The following is a 22,755-nucleotide window of genomic DNA, read 5'->3' as shown; positions in this document are numbered from 1 at the left end:
TTCGAGACCGGGTTTCTCAGCGTAGTTCTCCTGACTGCTGGAACTCGTTCTGTACACCAAGCAAGCCTCTAATGCCGCCTGGCTCGGCCTCCAGCGTGCAAGGATTAAAGGCGTGCGTAACCTCCGCCGGGTTTAAACAATCCGGTTTCTTCTGGTCCAGCACACAAGCGAAGTCCCAGTCCTTAGGGAGTTAAAAGAAAAAAACCCTCCCAGCACGCTCCACACGTTACTCCGGAAGAGGTGGAGCAGCCGGGGGCGGACCATGCCCAAGGGGCGGGGCAGTCTGGGGCAGTTCCGGGGGCGGGACAGCCCCCTACTGTGGCAATCCCGAGGGGGCGGGGCAGTTCCAAGGGGCGGGACAGCCCTGAGGGGACAGGGCGGGGCTAAAAGTAAAGCAGCCCTAGGAGAGTTTGGCGCGAAGTTGTCTGTGCCAAGCTACCTGCGACGACGGCGCTCCCTCGTACGTAGTCCCTTCCTGTTTTTCTCCTTCGAGGCTTTTCAGGTCTTGCTTCGTTATTTTGCCATAGAGCTTGGTATCTCTTCACCGAGTACGTCATGGCTCCCAAGAAATGCCCAGAAACCCAGAAGTCCCCCGACGTTGCGGTGCTCCTCAAGAGCAAAAGCCGCAGAAGTCCTCAGGAGCTGGAGCCCGAAGCCAAGAAGCTGTGTGTGCAGGGTCCCGGTACGGCCTGTGCGCTGCCTTAGCTTTCGGGTGGTTCAGGGTGCTCACGCCAGAGGCTGAAGGTGGGGTGGTCGGTGCTTGTGCCTAGGATTCTGAAGCAGTTCCTGGTCCCCGTCGCCTCAGGCTGTGATTTTATTTGAGAGATCTAGGGTTCGAACCCAAGCCTCTAGTACGCTCAGCAAGTGGTCTGCAACTGAGCTACACTCATAGGACTGCGCTTTATTTGCCAGTTCATTGACACCAGAGAGTTTAAGTTTAACTGTCGCCCCCCACCTCTACCCCAGGTGGCAGTAAGAATCAGATGAGCTCCATCACCATAAAAGCCACATTCATCACTTTTCCTTGCAGAAGTTTTACACATCTGTTTCAAAGTTATCCTCACTTTCATAGACCTTTGATTGCTGAATTTCCATAGTGGGTGTTGTTAGCTGTATGGCCTTGGGTTTCAGCTCGGAGAGTGAAGTCTCCCCCCAACCCCTTTTCTTCAGGAAGCTCATTCTCCTTTACCAGGGCTTGAACCTGGGGCTATAAGGAATGTGGTAAAGTGATAGAATGGTTTTAGCCATGTTCTCATGGGAAGGAAAGTTGTCAAGAGAAAGGACCTTATAAGATTGGGTCCACCAGAAGGGTTTGGTAATTCAGGGTTGCTTTGTTTTCATATACTCTGATTTACCTCCTTTCCCTGAAGCAACCTAATCAATTTAGAGCTTTTCTAAACCTTGCTTAATTCTTCTGGTTTCCACTCAAGTAATGGTTGCTCATTACGTTATTTATTTAGTATTTCTGTGTAGCCCAGGCTGGCCTCCAGTCCAAGCTGTTTATGCTCCAGCCCTCAGAGTGCTAGGATTACAGTTATGCACCAGTATATTTGGATAGCTCTTATTTTAATATAAGATTAAACAAACCTCTTTCCCTAAGCAATTACTCCCATGCTGTCCTAGAAATGTGATTTTAAGTTTGTCCCTCAACTACTAATTTGTCATCCCACACAAGTGTACACTATTCTGTATCTCCTTGGCAAAGCTCTAAGGAACCCTGAAAGGCCATATTTAGTTTCACTGCAGAATTACTGTTTGGAGGAGTGTTTTGGGAAAGTGTTGTTATTACTTTCTTGGGTTGAGTGAGATTCAACAGCAGAGAAAGGCTTTTAGGAGATGATGAGACAAAGGATTTTCAGGGGGGAAACCTTTCCTGAGACTGGGGAGAGGAAAACGTTTATTCTTCTTGGGCAGTTTCTAGCAGGAAATGTGAGTCGTGCTGCCTTCTGGCAGAGTTGTCCAGCTTGCAGATCCCTCCGCGGAGCAGCAGCATTGTCCGGGATCTTTACCAGCAGAAGTTGGGCAAAGCCACCTGGCCGTCACTACAGCAGGTGAGATGTTTCCTGTCTGAGGCGCTCAAAGGTGTACATAGCTTTTCAACTGCTGCCCACTCTAACTAGACGATGGATTGGTTCAGAATCATCAGGTCACCCCAGATATGATGACTTGTCACTCAGTCAAAGAGAAAATGTTTTACTCTGTAGACATCCTAGCTACGACATGCATTCTCCCTCCTGCTTGCCAGGATTAGTTCACATACATTGCAGATAGTTGATACACAAGGCCAACAAAGACTTACTGCCTACGCACAAAGGAGCCAGAGAGTGACAGTTTACCCAGGACTCGAGTTTAGTTTTTATTTATGTTCTGAGACACAATCTCTGTGTAGTCTTTTTTTTTTTTTTTTTTTTTTTAATTCTTTTTTTCGGAGCTGGGGACCGAACCCAGGGCCTTGCGCTTCCTAGGCAAGCACTCTACCACCGAGCCAAATCCCCAACCCCCTCTGTGTAGTCTTAGCTGGCCTGGATTCAGTCTCACAGAAATTCACCTACCTCTACCTGCTGAGTAGTGGGGTGAAAGGCATGCACCACCATGCCCAGCTTAGGAAATGAGTTTTAATTTGGGGAATCCAGATTAACTCTATTTTCTCTGTATTAGGGTCTCCAGAAGTCCTTTTTGCACTCTCTAGCTTCTTACCGGGTATTCCAAAAAGCTGCCCCCTTTGACAGGAGGACAACGTCCTTGGCATGGCACCCGACTCATCCCAGTACCCTGGCTGTGGGCTCCAAAGGGGGAGATATTATGATCTGGAACTTTGGCATAAAGGACAAACCCATCTTCCTTAAAGGGGTAAGTGGTTACGTGAGCCAGATGGTTATGCTCTAAGGCTGATTGTTGGAGGAATGGAAGGAATGTTGATAGCCAGATGATTGGGGGGAAAAGTAACTGGTGTTTTAAAACTTATAAATGGCAACACAATTCAAATATGTTTTTAATGCTGGTCTTTAAAATATTAGAAGGTATAGACTGGTCTATAAAGTCTAGCATTCCTCTCCTTCCTCTTCCTCATCTTCTCCCTCCTCCTTTTCGTCATCTTCTTTTTGAGATAGAATTTCATTGTTTAGCTTGGAATGCATTGTAGACCAGGCTTGCTTCAAATTCATAGACCTGCCTGCCTTGGCCATGCCTTTCTGTATCCCTTCTTACGAAACCTCATTTTGTCCATCTTTCCTGTGTTAGTTAATTTTTCATTACTGTGGCAGTCCCAGAGAGAGGGGATCTAAAGGAAGAAAAACAGCTGGAGAGTTTTGGCCCATGCTTGTTTGCTCTGTGGGCATCATGGTAAAAGAGGATGGTAGAGCAGTGGGGCTCATCTCAGGAGTCAGGAAGCAGGGAGAATGAATTGCAAGGGGTCTGGAGTAAGTGATTGCCTTGTCCCCTAGAGACCTGTTTCCTCTAACCAGACCCCATGCCCTATTAGCTCATTCATTTGGAAACTCATCGATGAATTAAAGCGGTGATGAAGTTAGCCCCCTCATGATGCAGTTAACCTTTCAATAGTTCCATCATCTGGAGACCAGACCTTTAATATATGAGCCTTGGGTTGGGGAGGGGGACCGTTCATTCACAAACCATAGTATTTCCCATGCTTCAGGTGTACCAGCGACTTCTGTTCCTGAAGCTGGGACTTGTTTTTTTCTCTTTGGCTAGAGTTCTCTTTTCTATAATTTTCTCATGGCTGCCTCCCACTTACAGTTCGGGTTGCTGTGTAATCTGCCTTTTTAAAAATTTTTTAATTATTTTTATTTTTGCATATGAATGTTTTTCCTGCATGTATGTATACCTACAGGAGTGGGCATCACATCCTTTGGAACTGGAGCTATAGATGGTTGTGGAGTGCCAAATGAATGCTCAGAACCAAACCTGGGTCTTCTGCACAAGCAACAAGTGCTTTTAACAGTGGAGGTGTCGCTCCATCTCCTAATGTGCCTCTCGTTTATTTATTTTTGAAACAGGGTTTCACTATGTAGCTTTGGGAGGCCTAGAACTATTTAGACCAAATTTGTTTCGAACTCATAAAGATTCACCTGCCTCTGCCCCAAGAGTGCTGCTATTAAAAGCAAATGCCATTGATCTGTCTGGTTAAAGAGGAAGCAGCCCCTGCCCAACCCAGTCACTTCCTAAATAATTGCCCTGCATCACAATGTTCCCCAAGCATTTATCAGTATTTGGAATATTGTATTTCTCTGTCTTGCCCATGGGAAAGTAATCATGGCAGCAGGGACCTTGTCTTTCTGCTTTATCACTATATCCTCAGAGCCTAGAACAGTCTTTGACATAAGTAGCTGCTTTGTATTTGTTGAACAAATGAGGGGCTTGAGGTACAACTGGACAAAGGCAGATGCCAAATGCTCTAAAACATTAAGGAGTCCCTGGGAGTTATAGATGTTGTCAAAGTCTTCATGGATGACTGAAGAATACTATTTAAATAATCAGTAGACAAGAGGAAAGGCATGGTGCTGTCAGGTATCAGGCAAGACTTGAAGATTTGAAAATTCAATGTAGAGTTTATGAGGTGCCTTGTTGTCATAGGACCTTCCCTGCTTCTGTTGTTAGGCCTCAAAGGCAAGCCTTTTACCACAGAACTACATTTTTTTTAAAGATTTATTTATTTATTATATATAAGTATACTGTAGCTGTCTTTAGACACACCAGAAGAGGGCATCGGATCCCATTACAGATGGTTGTGAGCCACCATGTGGTTACTGGGAATTGAACTCTGGAAGAGCAGTCAGTGCTCTTAACCACTGAACCATCTCTCCACAGAACTACATCTTGACATCCCCACTTAAGTTTTTATTTTTGTTTATTTTTGTTTTTTGATTTGATTTGGGTTTTTACTTTTTGAGACAAGGTCTCACTATGTAGCTCTAATTGGCCTGGAACATTTTATTTAGACCAGGCTAGCTTTGAGCTTACATAGGTTTTCTGCCTCTGCCTCATGAGTACTGGAATTAAAGGTATGTGCCACAAAGCCCGACCATTTGATTTTCTGGAAAAGGGGCTCATTTTAGCCCCAGCTGTCTTTGAACTGCTATGTAGGTAAGGATGATTTTGTACTCCACATGATCCTCCTATTCCCATTTCTCACATGGAATTATAGGCGTGCACCACCGTGCCCACCAGTCCCTTAGGGATGGTCTACAATGCTAAGGTTTGTGTCTAGTTGCCGAGGTGTTGGCTGTTTGGGAGGTTTACCTTATCTGGTTGGTAGCTGTCATTGGAGAGTTGCTCTATAAAAAGCGACTTTCTAGTTTTAGAACTAAAGTTAAAACTCAATAGACCTCAAGAAGCCAAGCAGGTTTGGGAGCAGGGGCGGGGGGAGTTATACAGTTAATAGTAAAGAGACAATTTTCATGCAAAAATGTAAGTCTTAAATGTTTTGGAAATAAATTTTTTCTTTTTCAAATAAAGCCTGAGAGAGAGAGAGAGAGAGAGTGTGTGTGTGTGTGTGTGTGTGTGTGTGTGTGTGTGTGTGTGTGTGTGTGTGTGTGTGGGTGTCTGGGTGTCTGTGTCTGTGTGTATACACACACACACACACACACACACACACACACATATGGTCTCTATGAGTGCTGTATGCTTTTTGTTGTTTTGTTTATTTGGCTTTTGTTTTCTTATTTTTAAGACAGAGTCTTACTATGTGGTCCTTGATTGTTTGAAACTCAGAGAGATCCACCTGCCTCTGTCTCCCAAGTGGTGGAATTAAAGGGATGTGCTACAATGTCCAGTTACTATCTTTTGAGATCAGATCTGCTAGTAATCCAGGCTGACCTTGAATTCCCTATGTAGCCTACTCCTAATTTTAAAATGTTCCAAAATGGGGACTGGTGAGATGGCTCAATGGTTAAGAGCACTAACTGCTCTTTCAGATGCCCTGAGTTCAGTTCCCAGCAGCCACATGGTGGCTCACAACCATCTGTAATGAGATCTGGTGCCCTCTTCTGGTCTGCAGGTGTACATGCAGACGGGACAGCAGTCATGCATTTAAAAAATAGTTACAAAATGGATTTAACATCAAGTACCATTTTAAAAATTATTTTTAATTGTTCTAAAAATACATATAAAATATCATTTAACCACTTTATTTTATTTTTTGAGACAAAGTCCCATTATGTTGCCCTGGCTGGCCCTAAACTTCTAGGTTGGAGTGATTGCTAAATAGCTGAGACTTGGACCAACTCATTGTATTTAGCCTAACACTGGCATTAGGTAACTAGTCTCCAGTGGTTTTAAATGTTGTTGTGGCTAAATAAAGTACAGCACACATCTGGGCTTGCTCACATTCTAGCTTACTATATCTCCCACTCGAGTTAGAGCTGAAAGAGGCAAAGTTGTGTCCCAGATGAGACCTCTTTAAATGGGAGGTTTAGCTCATCGGAAAGTCCAGGTCTGAGATGGGTGCCAAGAAAACAAATACCAGAAGAAATTTAGAAGGAAGACAACCAAATGAGTGCTGAGGACGGGGCTGCATAGATTTCCGGCCCCTGTATCAGTGCAGGTAACAAAACAGGCGACTTTCAGGAGAGGACATTTAAATTTAAGCTTGAACAAAGAATTCCAGCAAGAGATTTTAATTTCCCCAGGAATCTAGAACATGGGAATAGAAAAATGTGGTTATGCCTGGAGGTGGTAAATAGTCTGAAATATTCTAGGGAACAGCATCATGAGGAAAAGGAGAAAGATAGCTGCTTTGAGGTAGTGCCAGACTGAGCTTGCTTTTGTTTCTGCACACTCTACCCCCACTTTTTTGTAAAGTGCTGCAGGGCTCCACATTGCTAGGCAAACTTCTTTCTGTTCCTGAGCTGTACCCTATCCTCCTATATCACCTTTTCTACATGGATAACATATATATTATATTGTATATACTATGTATGTATATTATCATACATGCATAGGAGTGAAGTTTCTTTCCTACACTGCCATGGAGATTAGTTTGAGCATTTGAATTTTGTGCTTCACAGGGAGCTAACTTGGAACAGAGAGAAGGTTTGCTGGTGTAGAGGACTTTGTTTACCCCCAAATGTTGATAGGAAGTTGACTTGAGAACAGTTACAGGGGAACGTAGGGCCATGTTTTGTGATTTTTGTCATCTGATCCTGGGTTTGGTCACATTACATTTTCAAAGTGAAAATATGTCTAATGAATTTTTGTAAAATTTAAGTCTATTATAAAATTCAAGTAATAGAAGTTTAAAGACTTAGGTAAATAGCCAAATCCATTTTGAACATTTCTCGTGGGTGTGTGCATTACACACATCCATTTATCTGTTCCATATTGCTGCATAAATATTCTATCATAGAATTTTGTGCGTTAACTTATGTAAAGTATGTATGTTCAGTTGGCCTTGAACTCACTATGTAGGGATGATCTTGAACTGTTTGTTTGTTTGTTTGTTTGTTTGTTGAGAAGGTTCTTTGTATAAACAGCCTTGGTTGTCCTCCATCTCATTTTGTAAAATCAGGCTGGCCTCAAACTCACCAGAGATCCACTGGCTCCTACCTTCCAAACGCTGGGATTAAAGGTGAGCAGCACCACGTCCAGCACTTTCTCATTTTAAAAAACTATTTATTTTAATTATGTGTAAATTTGAATGTCTATTCGAGGGCATCTGATTCCCTGAGGCTGGAGGTAGGCTGTGTGAGCTAACTAATGTCTGTGCTGAAAACTGAATTTGGGTCCACTGCAGGAACAGTGTTTTCTAGCCCTGTCCTTCCCTTCCTTCCCTTCCCCCTTCCCTTCCTTCCTCCCTCCCTCCCTCCCCCCCCCCTCCCCTCCCCTCCCTCCCCTCCTCCCCTCCCCTCCCTCCCTCCCTCCCTTCCCTTCCTTCCTTCCTTCCTTCCTTCCTTCCTTAAATTACATTTGTGTGGTTGTATGGTTAGATACCATGGAATACGTGTGAAGGGTAAAGGACAGCTTTCGAGAGATAGTTCTCTCCTACAACGTGGGCTCTGTGGGTTAAACTCAGACAAGTTTATCAACAGTCGACTCTGTCCACTGAGCCATCTCTCCAGCCCCCTTTCTTTGTTTTTAATCATTTCTTTATTCTTTAACTGACATATGGTAAACTGCAGTATTTGATTTGATGACTTCCACCACATATATACTATTAACCCATTACCACAAGAAAAATAGTGTCTGTGTCATTTCTATTAATTTCTGATGCCTTTATAATCCATTCTTTTCTATTCTTGCTCCTGTTCTTGGGAACTACTGATCTGCTTTCTATCCCTATAGATTAATTTACATTTTCTTGAAAAAAAATTTTTTTTTCAAGACAGTCTCTCTGTGTAGCTCTGGCTATCCTAGAACTAGCTGTCTGTAGACCAGGCTGGCCTCCAATTCAGATCTGCTTGTCTCTGCCTCTCAAGTGCTGAGATTAAAAGCACGTGCCACTGGGTTGGGGATTTAGCTCAGTGGTAGAGCGCTTGCCTAGCAAGCAGAAGGCCCTGGGTTCGGTCCCCAGCTCCGAAAAGAAAAGAAAAAAAAAAGGAGGTCTCATGGCGTGGGGAAATACTGACCTCGGCTGTAATGGTCACAAAACAGTATAAAAGCACGTGCCACCACTGCCAGTATTTTCTTTAGTAAATACTTATGACTGAAATGGCTGGGATTTAGGGTAGAAATCTTTGTGTGTGTGTGTGTGTGTGTGTGTGTGTGTGTGTGTTCTTAGGACCAAGTGTCACTGTACAGTTCGAGCTAGTCTTGAACCAACAGTCCCGAGGCCAGCTATAGTGTTAGAATATTTTACAGGTGTGTAAGGGGGATTGAACCCTGGGCCTTGTGCATGCTAAGCATGTACTTAAGCTACAACCCTAGGCCCCATTTTTTTTTTTTTAAGATTTATTCATTTATTATATATAAGTACACTGTAGCTGTCTTCAGATACACCAGAAGAGGGCATCGGATCTCTTTACAGATGGTTGTGAGCCATCATGTGGTTGCTGGGAATTGAACTCAAGACCTCTGGAAGAGTAGTCGGGTGCTCTTAACAGATGAGCCATCTCTCCAGCCCCTAGGCTCCATTTTTTAACAATGTAAAGTATATTTTTAAAGATTTAGCTGTTTTATTTTTATGCATATTTTGTTTACATATATGTATGTATGCCACATGCAGCCTGTTGTCAGGAGGTCAGAAGAAAGGGTCGGACTCCCTGGAACTGGAATCACAGATGGTTATGACCCACCATGTGGGTGCTGGGAATCAAATATGGGTCCTCTGCAAGAACAACAAGTGCTCTTAACTGCTGAGCCACCTCTCTAGCCCAATTCACCACCCTTTTCTTTGAGATAGGGTCTTTATGTAGCCCTGGCTGTTGCAGAACTGCCTGTGTAGACCAAAGTGACCTGGAACTCACAGAGAGACCCTGCCTCTCCCTCCTGGGTGCTGAATTCATCACTACACCTAGCTTCAAAGATATTCTAAAGTGTAGAAAATATTTATATGTGTCTATCTATTGTCACTTCCACTGCTCTTCATTCTTTTATGTGCTCTAGATTTCTTCTTACAAACATCTTCCTCTGTCTGAAGAAATCACTTTACTAGTTTTTATAATATAGATTAGTTGGTGATGAAATCTTCCCGTTTCTATTTGCCTAAAAGAGAATTTTGCTATATTTTTAAGTAAGTTGTTTTTATTAGATAATAGGATTCTAGACCTTTAAATTTTAGGAAATCAATTAAATTTTTTTTACATTTATTTATTGTTTGTGAGGAAGAGTACTTGAATATATGGGAATCAGAAGACAACTTGTGGGAGCTGGTTCTCTTCTCCACCATGTGGGTTCTGGGGATTAAACTCAGGTTGTCAGTGTTGGCAGCCAGTGCTTTTACCTGCTCAGATGTCTCACCAGCCCTAAAATTACATTTTAATTTACAAATAAAAAGTCAATATATTTACATTGCACAATGTGTTGTTGGTTCATTTTTTTAGTACGTCAAAGATGTTTTTTAAAAAAATATTTACTTTTATTATTTTAGTTTTAAATTATGTACGTGTGTGAGTGTGTGTGTGTGTGTGTGTGTGTGTGTGTGTGTGTGTGTGTTTCCATGTGGGTATGTGTATATAAGTGCAGGTGCTCTCAGATGACTTAGAGTGAGAGTTAAGGACGTTATAAGCTGACCAAGGTGGTTCTGGGAACCAAACTCAAGAGTACTTAACCACTAAGTCATCCAGCCTCTTAGAAAGATGCTTTTTAGTGAGAGATTAGCCACCATCCTTATAAAGTCTTTATATGTGAATATTTTTTTCTGATTCTTCTAAAAACTCATGCTCATGTAACCTATGCTCATATAATCTATGCTCGTGTCATACATGGCACACATATGTAATGGCAGCACTTAAGGCCAGCCGCAGTCTACATACTGATTTGGAGGCCAACTAGCTACATGATATCCTGCCTCAAAAAGAAATAAAAAGAGACCAGGCAGTGGTGGCACAAGACCTTAATCCCAGCACTTGGGAGGCAGAGGCAGGAGGAGTTAGAGGCCAGCCCGGTCTACAGAATAAGTTCCCAGACAGCCAGGGCTACACAGAGAAACTTAGTCTTGAAAAACCAAAAATAAATAAATAAATAAATAAATAAATAAATAAATAAATAAATAAAAAAGATTGTGATGTGCTCCTTAATTTTCCAAGTTTTATCTGCTTGTTATCATTGAGCCTCAACCAATTGGTTTACAGTTGTCACCAAATTTGGCAATTTTCAGGCTACTTTTTTTCTAGTAGTTTCTTCCCCCTTGTCTCCTTCTCTCTCTTGTTCTCCCCTTTCTACTCCCCTCTTTCCCCATCTGCCTGCCTCTTTCTCCTGAGGATTGGGATTAAAGGCATGTACCACCATGTCTGGCCTTTTTTTTTTTTTTAAAGTTTTTATACAATATATTTTGGTAAGCCAGACAGTGGTGGCACACACTTTTAATCCCAATGTTTGGGGGACAGAAGCAGGTGGATCTCTGGATTTGAGGCCAGCTTGGTCTACATACATAGTGAGTTCCAGGACAGCTGGGGCTAGACAAAGAAACCCTGTCTCAAAAAACAAACAAGCAAGCAAGCAAACAAATAAACAAAGAAAAAATGTTTTTCATGTTTTCTCGTCTCTCAATTTCTCCCTGATTCTTTCCACCTCCCTACCACCCAACTTTCTGTTATTTCTCTCATTAAAAACAAAAACAAGGGGGCTGGAGAGATGGCTCAGCGGTTAAGAGCGCTGACAGCTCTTCCAAAGGTCCTGAGTTCAATTCCCAGCAACCACATGGTGGCTCACAACCATCTATAATGAGATCTGGGGTCATCTTCTGGCCTGCAGGCACACATGCAGACAGAAAGCTGTATGATGTATACATAATAAATAAATAAAATATTAAAAAAACAAAAACAAAAAAAAAAACAAAAAAACAAAAACCCCAAGAAACACACACAACCAAAATGGAAAAATAAACAAGAAAATACAAATAAAATAAAAATATGTCCAAATAGCCAGCAGTAGTGATCATGCCTTTAATCCCAGCATTTAAGAGGTAAAGATAGGCAGAACTCTGAGATCAAGGCCAGCCTGGTCTACATAGTGAGTTTCAGGACAGCCAGAGCTACATAATGGGACCCTGTTTCAGGAAAAAAGATAAAAAATAAAAAAGCCGAACAAAGAAAAATAAGATGAAAAGTTTACAAAAATACCATTGAGTAATTTTGTGTTGGCCAACTACTCCTGAATATGGACCGTGCCCTGAAGTGTAGTTAATATATCCAATAGATACCCTGTATATTATGAATGGTTTCGAGTTGGGCATAGTGTTCTATCACGGCCTGTAATCTGAGCACTGGGGAAGCAAAGACAGGAGGACAGAAAGAGGTAGGCCAGCCTGGGCTGAATAGTTAAAACCAGCTTCAACAAAACAAAACCCACCTTTTCATTGGATGATGAGATTACAAAGATCATTTTAAAGATTTTCTCCAACTAATTTGTGCCAATTTTATTTCCTCCAATTTAGGGCAATTTCCTCACAAACATTTACACAGTAATAGTCAGTCAAAGTCTGGTAGAAGTCCACGGGAAAATCTCCCAAGTATTCTCTGTGCATCTGCCTCCTCAACACTCCATGTTGACAGTCTCTCTGCCCGTCTTACTGAGACATAGCAGCTATTCTTCTCCCTCCTAGCCTGGATATATTCTCCAAGCAATAAGCTTGCACAGTTGCAGGCCACCCTCATAACTTCTCCATCCTTTCTTGTCTGCCTATTGCACGTGTATTGTAAATATGTTTCATGTATTTTGTTCATTTTTCTAGTTCTTTAAAAGATGAGGTATGTTGGATTTCTGATACTAGCATGGCCAGAAGCAGAAATCTACATTTTTTTTTTCGGAGCTGGGGACCGAACCCAGGGCCTTGTGCTTGCTAGGCAAGCACTCTACCACTGAGCTAAATCCCCAACCCCTTACATTTTTTAATTGTCACAGTTTATCTGAAGATTTAAATGTTTTTCCTACAGAGAGGCAAGTGAGATGGCTCGGTGGATAATGAGGATAGAATTCGAATCTCCAGTAGGTGGCGTGGTAGCCCACCTGTAATGGGGGACAAATGCATGCTCAGCTGTGTCTCACCTTTTCTGCTGAGCTATCACACTGTCCCACTGTGCTCTTAGTGGTCTGGAGTTCACCAAGTAGGGTAGGCTGGCCAGTGAGCTCTGGTGATCTCTCTTTTCTTCGGACACACCAGAAGAGGGCATAGGATTCAATTACAGATGATTGTAAGCCAATAATACTGTTCTCAGTAGTGGCTACACCATCTTGCATCAAGAATGCACAAGACGGGTTAGGAGAAACCATAATCAGAATATATTATATTTTTAAAGTCTATTTTCAATAAAAAATAATTTTTAAAAGAGTGCGCAAGAATTCCAGTTCCTCCAAATCCTCACCAACGTTGTTTTCCATTCTTTGTGAGGTGTGGAGGTGACATTGTAGTTTCCTTTGCGTTTCTCTAGATGAAGAGTACCTTTTCATATGTTTGTTGGACATCTGTGTGGCTTTTTTAGTGGATATTTGGAGTTTTGTTTGTTGTTTAGTTTAGTTATGACTAAATATGACTAAATAATATGACTTTAAAATTAACCTCTTCTCAAATTCATGACTTCCAAGTATTTCTTCCATTGTATAGGTTGCTTTTTCATTCTTGCTTCCTTTGATGCTTAATTAAATTTTTTTTAACCGAGTTTTGTTTTAGAAATAAGGCCCGAAGTGGCCTTGAACTTCTGCCTAGTGCTGGGATTACAGGCACAGGCCACCATGGCTGGATTAATTTTTAATGTTTAAACCAACATTGTGGGGTTGGGGATTTAGCTCAGTGGTAGAGTGCTTGCCTAGGGCATAAGGCCCTGGGTTGGTCCCCAGCTCCAAAAAAAAAAAAAAAAAAAAAAAAAACCAACATTGTCTTTTGGAACAAATCCATCCTAATCATAAGGTATTTGACCTTTTGAAATTATCACTGGATTTAGTTTGATAATATTCTTCAGAATTTTTCATTTTGTGTTCATGTATAAAATTTCCCAGTAATTTTTCTAAATTCTTTGACAGATTTGCACATCAAGATTACATTTACCTTAAATTTGGAAATTATTCAGTCAGTGGATTGTTCAAGATTGCTACCTCCTCTTTCCTTACCTTTCTGAGTAGTTCAATCCAAAAATAATTAAGTAGGGGCAAGGAGACATTTACACAGTAGGGCGGCACAATGGCCTCAGCCCAGTTTCCAGATCCCATTAAGTTGAGATGAATGTCAGTGCAGGAAGTATCAGAATGCTTAGTAATACGTCAGGATCTAAATGGATAAGGCCAGCCATTCAGCAGGTAGGAGAGAAGGATGGGGGGCAGTGGTGATGTCTTGAAATAGTGAAATGTGATCCACTAGTGGGAACAGTAGATTGTCTTACTAGCAGCAAAGGTTTAAGAGACAATGGACACTGGTTAGAATGTTCTTACAACTGGGAGTGGTGGCACACGCCTTCAATCCTAGCCTTGAGGAGGCAGAGGTATGCAGATATCTGAGTTTGAGATTAGCCAGGGCTCCTTGAGACCCTATGTAAAAACAAAACCAGAGCATGCCAGTACGTTAAGTCAGTTAAGTGCTTGTTATATTAACGACCTTGTTCAAACTTAAGAGGCTGGATTGCAGCAGTATAAGAAGTGGAAATGATTTCTCTATGCCTCTGTCTGTCTCTGTCTCTGTCAACCCCCACCCCCCACCCCAATCATCTTTCAAGATAGGGTTTCTCTGTATAACAGCTCTGGCTCTCCTGGAACAGCTTTATAGAACAGGCTGACCTCAATCAAATAGAAATCTACCTGCCTCTGCCTACTCAATGTTGGGATTAAAGGTGTACACCACTACTGCTCTGGCTTCAGCTCTTACTGTATTTGAGACAGTCTGTCAGCGCTGGAACTATATATAGTCCTGGAACTCACTGTGTAGAACAACCAGGCCTTTAACTCACAGAGATCTACCTGTCTCTGCCTTCCAACTGCTGGCATTCAAAGTATGTGCTCCCACGCCCTGGCTTGGTTTCTTTTGTTTTGTGTGTGTGTGTGTGTGTGTGTGTGTGTGTGTGTGTGTGTGCCATGTGTATGGGAGGCCAGAATCGGGCATTGGCATTGGATTCTCTGGAGTTGGAGTTACATGCAATTTGAGCCATGTTATGTAGATACTAGGAACTGAACTCCAAAACAGCAGTAGGTGCCCTTAACCACGAAGCCATTTTTCTAGCTTCTTAGTAATGTTAAGCCATAGGTGTTACTCCTCTCCCTTTTTAGTTTGTGGGGTGTGTGTGTAGTTGAGGGTCAAACCCAGGGCCTTGTACATACTTGGTAAGTGCTCTAACACCTCCTATACCTCCAGGCTCTCCACAGTCGTGTCACCGATGGTTTCCTGTCCTCCAAACCCCACTTTTTCTGAGCTCAAGCTCTTCTATTAGGAGCACACTGTGGTTTCCAAGGGTTGAATGTAAGCTGGGAAGTGTGATAAAGTAGGCCACATGAGGAAGTTTTTGTGGAGTCAATAATGTTTGCATCCTAACTTGGGGGTGGCTAGGCTATTCAAATGTTTGTGTGTGTTGAAATTCAAAGAACTGTGTACCAGAACCAGTGATATTTACTAGCTCTTAATTGAAAATATAAGTCAAAATAAAGTGTTAAGAAATAGAAGTTCTAATGTCAGATACCTAAGCTGGCCTTGGTGCTGCTGCCTTAGGTCTGTGTGCCCAGACCTGGTTCCTCACTTCTGGCCCATCATTACTCACTGGCTTTTTCCTTCCTCATGTTAGATTGGAGCTGGAGGAAGCATCACTGGGCTGAAGTTTAATCATCTCAATACCAACCAGTTTTTTGCCTCCTCAATGGAGGGAACAACCAGGCTGCAGGATTTTAAAGGCAACATTCTCAGAATTTATACCAGCTCAAACTCTTGCAAGTGAGTAGTCCAACTAGTCAGGGAAATGGCTTCTAAGCTCTAGACACAGTTTTGCTAAGATCATGCCCAGTTGTTTCTTTCACTTTGGCCCAGCACAGGGAAGACAGGGGTCTTAGCCACTTTGCAACATTCCTTTTCTTCCTTAGACTCTGACTGCTCTGACTGTGATCCAAATGGGATCACTAAGAAGGTGTTCTGGATCCTTAGCTCTCATCTTTGACGGAAGGGCTTAATTACTCCTGTAAGTTATATCCAAATTAAATTAGACCTTTACTTTCACAGGATAAATCAACAAGGTATTTCCTTAGAAAGGTATTTACAGAGTAGAGCAGGAATCATGAACTGAAGTTTAGCCACGTATGGTGGCATTTACCTTTAGTGGTAGCACTTGGGAGGCAGAGGCTGGTGGATCACTGTGAGTTCTAAGTCAGCCTGGTCCATCTAGGACTACATGGTGAGGGCCTATCTTTAAAAAAAGAAAGGAAAAAGAGAGAGGAGGTGGGAAAGAAAGGAAAGAAGTGCAGTTTTATTGCCCTTCATTTTCTGGGATGACATTTACTGTCTCCTTGGTGGAAGTGTTAACCGGTAGAAGAGTCCTCTCCTAAGAACAAGTGGCTGGAGACATGGAGCCACTTTGATTTCTAGCCAGAGGCACAGTTCTGCTAAGGAATGATGTGTAGGTGAGTGCAGTGAGTCTAAGCAGCTTGGGTATCATTCTGGGCTGTCCCACGAGGTGAAGAACGACACCATCAGGAGAAGGGAATAGATAGACTTGGAGTTCTCTTGGCTTCGGATCAGGATCCATGGAATACCTGCTTCTCGAGTCTCTTTGTTCTCATAGTTTTCGAGAGTAAAAAGTTTCTGTTAGTATTTGATTTTTTTCCCCTAAATGCTCAGAAGGGGACAGATGTTCACAGAGCTGAGCTGAACATTTCCTGTTTAGTTCGTCCTCTCCTTTGGTACAAAGACTGAAGAGTGATGAGTGTTAGAATAGTAAATAGGGCTCTTCAGAACCTGGGCTGTGGGGAGCACGCTAGCTTTTGAATTTGCTTTGTGGCCGAAGTTCCAGGGACTAGCTGGGGATTCTGAGCCCAGCAGTAACTGGACATATTTCTGAATTCTGTCAACTCTGTACTCTTTAACCCACTTTTTCTGCAAGGTAAACAAGGCTGAGTACCCCCACTGGAAGTTCATAGTAAGACCCTTATTCATTGATTCAACAAATAGTTATGGATGCCTGTTGGATCCTGGAGCTGCAGTAGTCTTAAAGAGTCTCACAGCACTCTCTCCCCTAGGGTCTGGTTTTGCAGCCTTGATGTTTCTGCCAAGAGCCGAGTGGTGGTTACAGGAGACAATATGGGACACGTGATCCTGATGAACACAGATGGCAAGGAGGTGGGTACGATGTGACCCACCCCTCATCCCCTCACCCCTCTTTGGTTCTGTACCTCCACCTGAACCAAACTTTTCTCTGCAGCTTTGGAACCTCAGGATGCACAAAAAGAAAGTAGCCCACGTGGCCCTGAACCCCTGCTGTGATTGGCTTCTGGCCACAGCCTCCATAGATCAAACAGTGAAAATTTGGGACCTGCGCCAAATTAAAGGGAAAGACAGCTTCCTCTACTCACTGCCTCACAGGCATCCTGTCAATTCAGGTGTGACATCCCAAGCCCATCTTTCTTATGGACCCTGTCTTTCTCACTACTAGCCACCAGGTCAGTGATGTCTAGGAGCCTCTCCGGCACTGACTGCCCCTTTGGGTGTGGAGTTTCTATGGTAGTTTTGTTCATAGTCCAGATTGACCTCTGCTACCCTGACCTAGAAAGGAATGGCACTTTGGAAGGTTAGGATACGAGGGGCTGAGGGTTCCTTCAGCTTAAGGGCTTTTCACTTTGTCAGCTTGTTTTAGCCCCGATGGAGCTCGGCTCCTGACTACTGACCAGAACAATGAGATTCGGGTTTACTCTGCCTCCCAGTGGGATAGCCCCCTGAGTCTGATCTCCCACCCTCACCGCCATTTTCAGCACCTCACACCCATCAAGGTGAGTGACAAGAGAAAGGAATCTGTCATTAAGGGAATGGGTCAGATCTTTCCATGTTGGGGGAAGAGTCACGTATGAAGCCTACAATCTCAAATAACACCTTTCACTGACATAATAAAAGGCCCTTTAGCCCTTTGGCTTTCTCTGTTTCTTTTATCCCATTTCCATAATTCAATTGAGAGTTCTGTCTTCTTGAGGTAGGGTCTCCCTGACTAGCCTAGAACTTGCTACATAACAAAACTAGGTTTGACCCAGTAGAGATCGTCTGCTTCTGCCTCCCAGGTGATTGGTATTAAAGGCATGCACCACCATCCACGCCAAGCACCCACTGAGTTTTCTTAGTATATCTTATAAGCTAGCTTTCTAAACTTTACAGCCCAGCATTGATCTTACTGTGGGCATTTTCTATGGCCTTGAACATTTGTTCTGCCCTCTGTTTCAGTTACCCATGTTTCAGCTGACCCATAAACTAACCTAACGTTATTGGATTGCCTTGGAGGTTTAAGTGGTTTCTAATAATAGAAATAAGACCTGGGGCTGGGGATTTAGCTCAGTGGTAGAGCGCTTACCTAGGAAGCGCAAGGCCCTGGGTTCGGTCCCCAGCTCAAAAAAAAAACCAAAAAAAAAAAAAAAAAAAAAAATAAGACCTTAGTTTCCTAATTTAGACCTGTTTCATCTGTAAGAGGGAATAGTATCTAACTGGTAGGGTCGTAAAGATGAGTCAGGACACATAAAACACTGACACCATGCCTAGAACTTGATAAGGACTTAACAGTTAAATATTAAATAAAACCTAGTATCCCACACACATCAAATCAAAACCAATAATAAACAATATTAAGAATTCTTCTGAAGCCAGGAATTGTGGCACATGCCTTTAATCCCAGCACTCAGGAGGCAGAGGCAGGTGGATCTGAGTTCAAGGACAGCCATGACTACATATTGAGATTCTGTCACATGCACACAAAAGGATTTTTTTTTTCTGGGGATGTTGCCCAGTGGTAGACAACATTGGTGTGTGTGTGTGTGTGTGGGGGGGGTGATGACATACCTAAATTATCAGGTGTGGTAGTATACACTGACGATCCTAGCACCTGAGGGTAGAAGTAGGAGGTCAAGGCCAGTTATTGCTCTTGCTAGGCTGTGTGCTCTTCTGTTCCATCATATCCATTGATGACATCTAATTTTCTTTTTTAGCAACTACTTCCAAGCCAATGCATGTATTAATTTTCTCTTAAGTATTATTTATATAATGTGTATGAGTGATTTTTTTCTCTTTAAGATCTCTTGGGCTGAAGAGATTGCTCAGTGGTTAAGACTATTCTTCCAGAGGTCCTGAGTTCAAATCCCAGCAACCACATGGTAGCTCACAACCATTTGTAATGGGATCTGATGCCCTCTTCTGGTATATCTGAAGATAGCTATAGTATACATAATAAATAAATAAATCTTTTTTAAAAAAAAGATTCGTGTGTGTGTGTGTGTGTGTGTGTGTATACTTTTCTGTATGTATATCTGCACACCTGAAGATCGCATCGGACAGTTGTAAACTGTCATGTGGGAACTGAACTCAGGACCTTTGAAGGATCAGTGAATGTCTTAACCATTGAGCCATCTCTCCAGGAGCATGTATGGGTGTTTTATCTGCATACATGTCTGTGTACCATGTGCATATGTACCCTTGGAGGTGAGAAGAGGGCTTAGGAGCTCCTGGAACTGGAGTTCCAGATGATTGTGAGCTAGCATTGTAGGTGCTAGGAAACTTATGTCCTCTGAAAGAGTAGCTAGTGCTCTTAACCATCGGGTTGTCTCTCTAGCCCCTCTTCTCTTGATCTTATCTTACTCCTTCAAAACTGTCTTGAAGCCATGAATGGGGCACAAACTATAAACTATAATCCTAGCACTTCAGGTTGAGGCAGGATTGGAGATTTTAGGATTCCTGGGCTACACAGTATAACCGTGTCTTATAAAAAACAAGAGCGGTTTTGAGATTAGGAAAAGCCCATCCAGTCCTATCCTACCAATAACAGCCAGATTTGTTTTGAGTGGTGTGATTAGGGGACGAGGGCTTTCTTTCCTTCCCCTTTCACACCAGTGACTTTATATTTAAATCTTTGTTACGTGTGGAGAGAGGAATATTAGTAGTGGAGCTGCTTCAGAACCTAAGTCCTTTGGTGTTGCTTACCAGAGGCTTTTTGTCTTGTTATAGGTTTATCTCTTAGGTTAAAGTCTAAACAAGGCTGCTTAGCAATAGAAGTAAACACCTTCAATCCCAGCACTTAGGAGACAGGCGGACAGTTCTATAGAGTGAGTTCCAGGATAAATTCTGTCTTGGTGGAATAAACAAACCAAAAAGAAATGTGTGTGTGTGTGTGTGTGTGTGTGTGTGTGTGTGTGTGTGTGTGTGTGTGTCTAGCATCCCTCCTCCAAAAAACAAGGCTGATGGAAAAACACTAAGGAGCCAGGGGTGTTCAGTGGTTAAGACATTGCCTAGCATGCACAAAGGTTCAGCCCCCAGAATTATAAAAACAAACAAACAACAAAACAAAATGCCCAAGTTGGTATCACCTTAAGAAAATGCAAGAAAGGAGCTAGAGAGATGGCTCAGTGGCTAAGAACCATGCTGTTCTTTCAGAGGACCTGTTCAAATCCTAGTACATGGCAGCTCGCAACTGCCTCTAATTCCTCTTCCAGGTGATCCAGTGCCCTCTTCAGGCCTCTACTAGGTAAACATATAGTATACTTAACATACATGCAAGCAAAACACTCACACATGTAAGAGTGGTGGTGGCGATGCATGCCTTTAATCCCAGTAGTTTGAGGCCACCTGGACCTACAGAGCAAGTTCCAGGACAGCCAGGAGTACATAGAGTAAGACACTACACAAAATCATCTTTAAAATAAAAGGTCTGAGGCATTCTAAGGACCTGGGAAGCAAGCACGTATAATGTAGGGCAACTCACTTTTAAGTCCCCTCCTAGATATATAATAGTCTACAGAGAAGTCTTTTAAAGATTAAAATCCCTTTTATTTATTAATGTTGTGTATGTGCCTTTACCCTCATGCCACAGTAGGCAGGTGGTCAGAGTTGGTTTTTTCCCTCCCACTACATGGGCCCTGGGTATCAAACTCAGGTTATCAGGCTTGGTTGGGGTCAGATGCCTTTATCTGCTGAGAGATCTAGCCAGCCCTCATACTTGTATTGTATGTAGTATTGGGTTCTTGACCTATGAGTGGTTAAAAAAAAAAAGAGAAAAATATGCATATTATGTGTGTGTATGTGTGTGTGTATAATGCCCACATACATATATATTCATATACACACATTGTGTGTATATAATCCAGAAGAGGGCACTGGATCACCTGGAAGTGGAGTTATAGCTGTGAGCTGGCGTGTAGGTACTACGAATGAACACAGGTTCCCTCTGCAAGAATAGCGTGTTCTTGGGGTTGGGGATTTAGCTCAGAGGTAGAGCGCTTGCCTAGGAAGCGCAAGGCCCTGGGTTCGATCCCCAGCCCCGAAAAAAGAACCAAAAAAAAAAAAAAAAAAAGAATAGCGTGTTCTTAACCACTGAGCCATCTCTAGCTCCTCTCTTGTAGTTTCTTAAGATACCAAATTGGGCATTGCATTTTTGCTTTGTTTTTTACAATTCTGGGGACTGAACACTTGTGCTTGCTAAGCAAGGTCTTTACCACTGAACACCTCTGGCTCTTACAAATGTTTTCCCATCATCCTTGTTCAGACTTTTGTTTTTTCAAGACAGGGCTTCTGTGTAGACCAGGTTGGCCTATATGTGAGATTCTGGGAAGAAACATACAGTCTTGTGTATACTGTGTAAGTGCTCTGCCACAGAGCTACTCCTTAAAGAATACTTGTGTGCAGGCTAGAGGTTGACAGCAGGTGTCTTTCTCAATTGTTTTCCACCTTATTTTTGAAACTGTTTCTCACTGAACCTGGAACTCACTGATTTGGCTGGAGTAGATTTGGCAAGTTCGAGGCATCATGTCTCCACCTCCCAGATGGAATTCTAGGTGCATCATGACAAAATTTTTATAGGGGTTTTGGGGCTCCAAAACCAGATGTACTTGTACCAACTGAGTCATCTTCCCTGGCTTCAAGAATACTTTACATTCTGACTGACCTCTCCATTTCCTAGGCGACCTGGCATTCACGGCACAACCTCATTGTTGTGGGCCGATACCCAGATCCTAATCTTAAAAGTTGTGTTCCCTATGAACTAAGGACAATAGATGTGTTTGATGGAAGCTCGGGGAAGATGATGTGTCAGCTCTATGATCCAGGATATTCCGGTATTACTTCGGTGAGACTTGGCACCTCAAACAGTGATGGGGGGAAGTAGGGAGTTAAGCAGCTTTCTGATCAGAACTAGTCCCCATGTACTGCCTCTGTACTGCTCTCTCCCCACTTCACACTGATACTCTCACTCTTGCAGCTCAATGAGTTCAATCCTATGGGAGACACACTGGCTTCTACTATGGGTGAGTAACTATCTCAAACTAGGTTGCAGTGGAGGCTAAATCCCTGCCCAGTTCATCCCAGGGCAGTAGGCAGTAAACATACCCGGCAGACAGTGGTCTCTGGCCTAGGTTACCCATCTGGCTTTATTCTGGTCATGGCAATGCCAGTCTGTTAGTTCCCCCAAGACAGCACCAACCTCTGAGACAGACCAATAATGGAAGGTGTCAGTCAGACTTCTTGTTTCTTCTAGGTTATCATATTCTCATTTGGAGCCCAGAGGAAGACGGGTCATTGAAAGACCATGAAAGACTATGAAGATGGTGTGGGACAGCAACACCTGATCCCGCCGATGGGAGCAGGTTCTGTGAGAAGTGGTAGCTGTTTGTTCACAGGCCAGAAGTACCCAACTCTCAGTGTGGGAGTAGGGGTGCTGGTGGCATGGGATACTGTATGGAACTAGGATACTGACATGTTGCTGCTTTAGATTTTGCTCCAGAAAATTAAAGAGTAAACCAGCTACCCTCAGGGTCCCTGCTGTGTCTAGCCTGGAGACCAAGTTCATGCTAGAGCCAAGGTACTTTCCTTTTTTCTGATGTATAGTAGCAGAATAACCAGGGAATTTTTAAATTTTTATGTTCATTTTGACATAACCAATAAAAGCATATCTTTTGTATTGAGACCTAGTACTGACCTGGTAAGAGTGCTTCTTGGGT

The 22,755-nt window shown here is 42.8% G+C and overlaps 1 protein-coding gene across 4 annotated transcripts; it reads left to right on the top strand.

Annotated features, from left to right (window-relative positions):
• The first annotated feature begins 386 nt into the window (after positions 1-386).
• On the top strand, positions 387-22,725 carry Ddb2 (damage specific DNA binding protein 2). Of its 4 annotated transcripts, none has more exons than XM_032903660.1 (10): positions 387-682; positions 1,954-2,051; positions 2,659-2,850; positions 15,375-15,520; positions 16,816-16,915; positions 16,998-17,175; positions 17,420-17,562; positions 21,720-21,884; positions 22,017-22,062; positions 22,293-22,725. In XM_032903660.1, the coding sequence occupies exons 1-10, from the start codon at positions 556-558 to the stop codon at positions 22,355-22,357; spliced, it is 1,260 nt and encodes a 419-aa protein (XP_032759551.1). In that variant the 5' UTR covers positions 387-555; the 3' UTR covers positions 22,358-22,725. The 4 variants fall into 4 exon arrangements, with proteins under 4 accessions (XP_032759551.1, XP_032759550.1, XP_032759552.1 ...); XM_032903659.1 differs by having other exon boundaries at positions 1,915-2,051; XM_032903661.1 differs by lacking the exon at positions 21,720-21,884 and having other exon boundaries at positions 1,915-2,051.
• The last annotated feature ends 30 nt before the right edge of the window (positions 22,726-22,755 follow it).

Source organism: Rattus rattus, chromosome 5 (genome assembly GCF_011064425.1).
Source record: "Rattus rattus isolate New Zealand chromosome 5, Rrattus_CSIRO_v1, whole genome shotgun sequence".
Classification (NCBI taxonomy): Eukaryota; Metazoa; Chordata; class Mammalia; order Rodentia; family Muridae; genus Rattus; species Rattus rattus.
The sequence above is the reverse complement of the archived record's forward strand: the minus strand, read 5'-3'. Positions and strand labels throughout refer to the sequence as shown.

Bases quoted from the DNA above. Each gene is read 5' to 3' on its own strand.
- Ddb2 (XM_032903659.1), top strand. From the start codon at position 556: ATGGCTCCCAAGAAATGCCCAGAAACCCAGAAGTCCCCCGACGTTGCG. The intron at 16,916-16,997 runs GTGGGTACGATG...TTTTCTCTGCAG, and splicing joins TGAACACAGATGGCAAGGAG to CTTTGGAACCTCAGGATGCA. The intron at 21,885-22,016 runs GTGAGACTTGGC...TCACTCTTGCAG, and splicing joins GATATTCCGGTATTACTTCG to CTCAATGAGTTCAATCCTAT.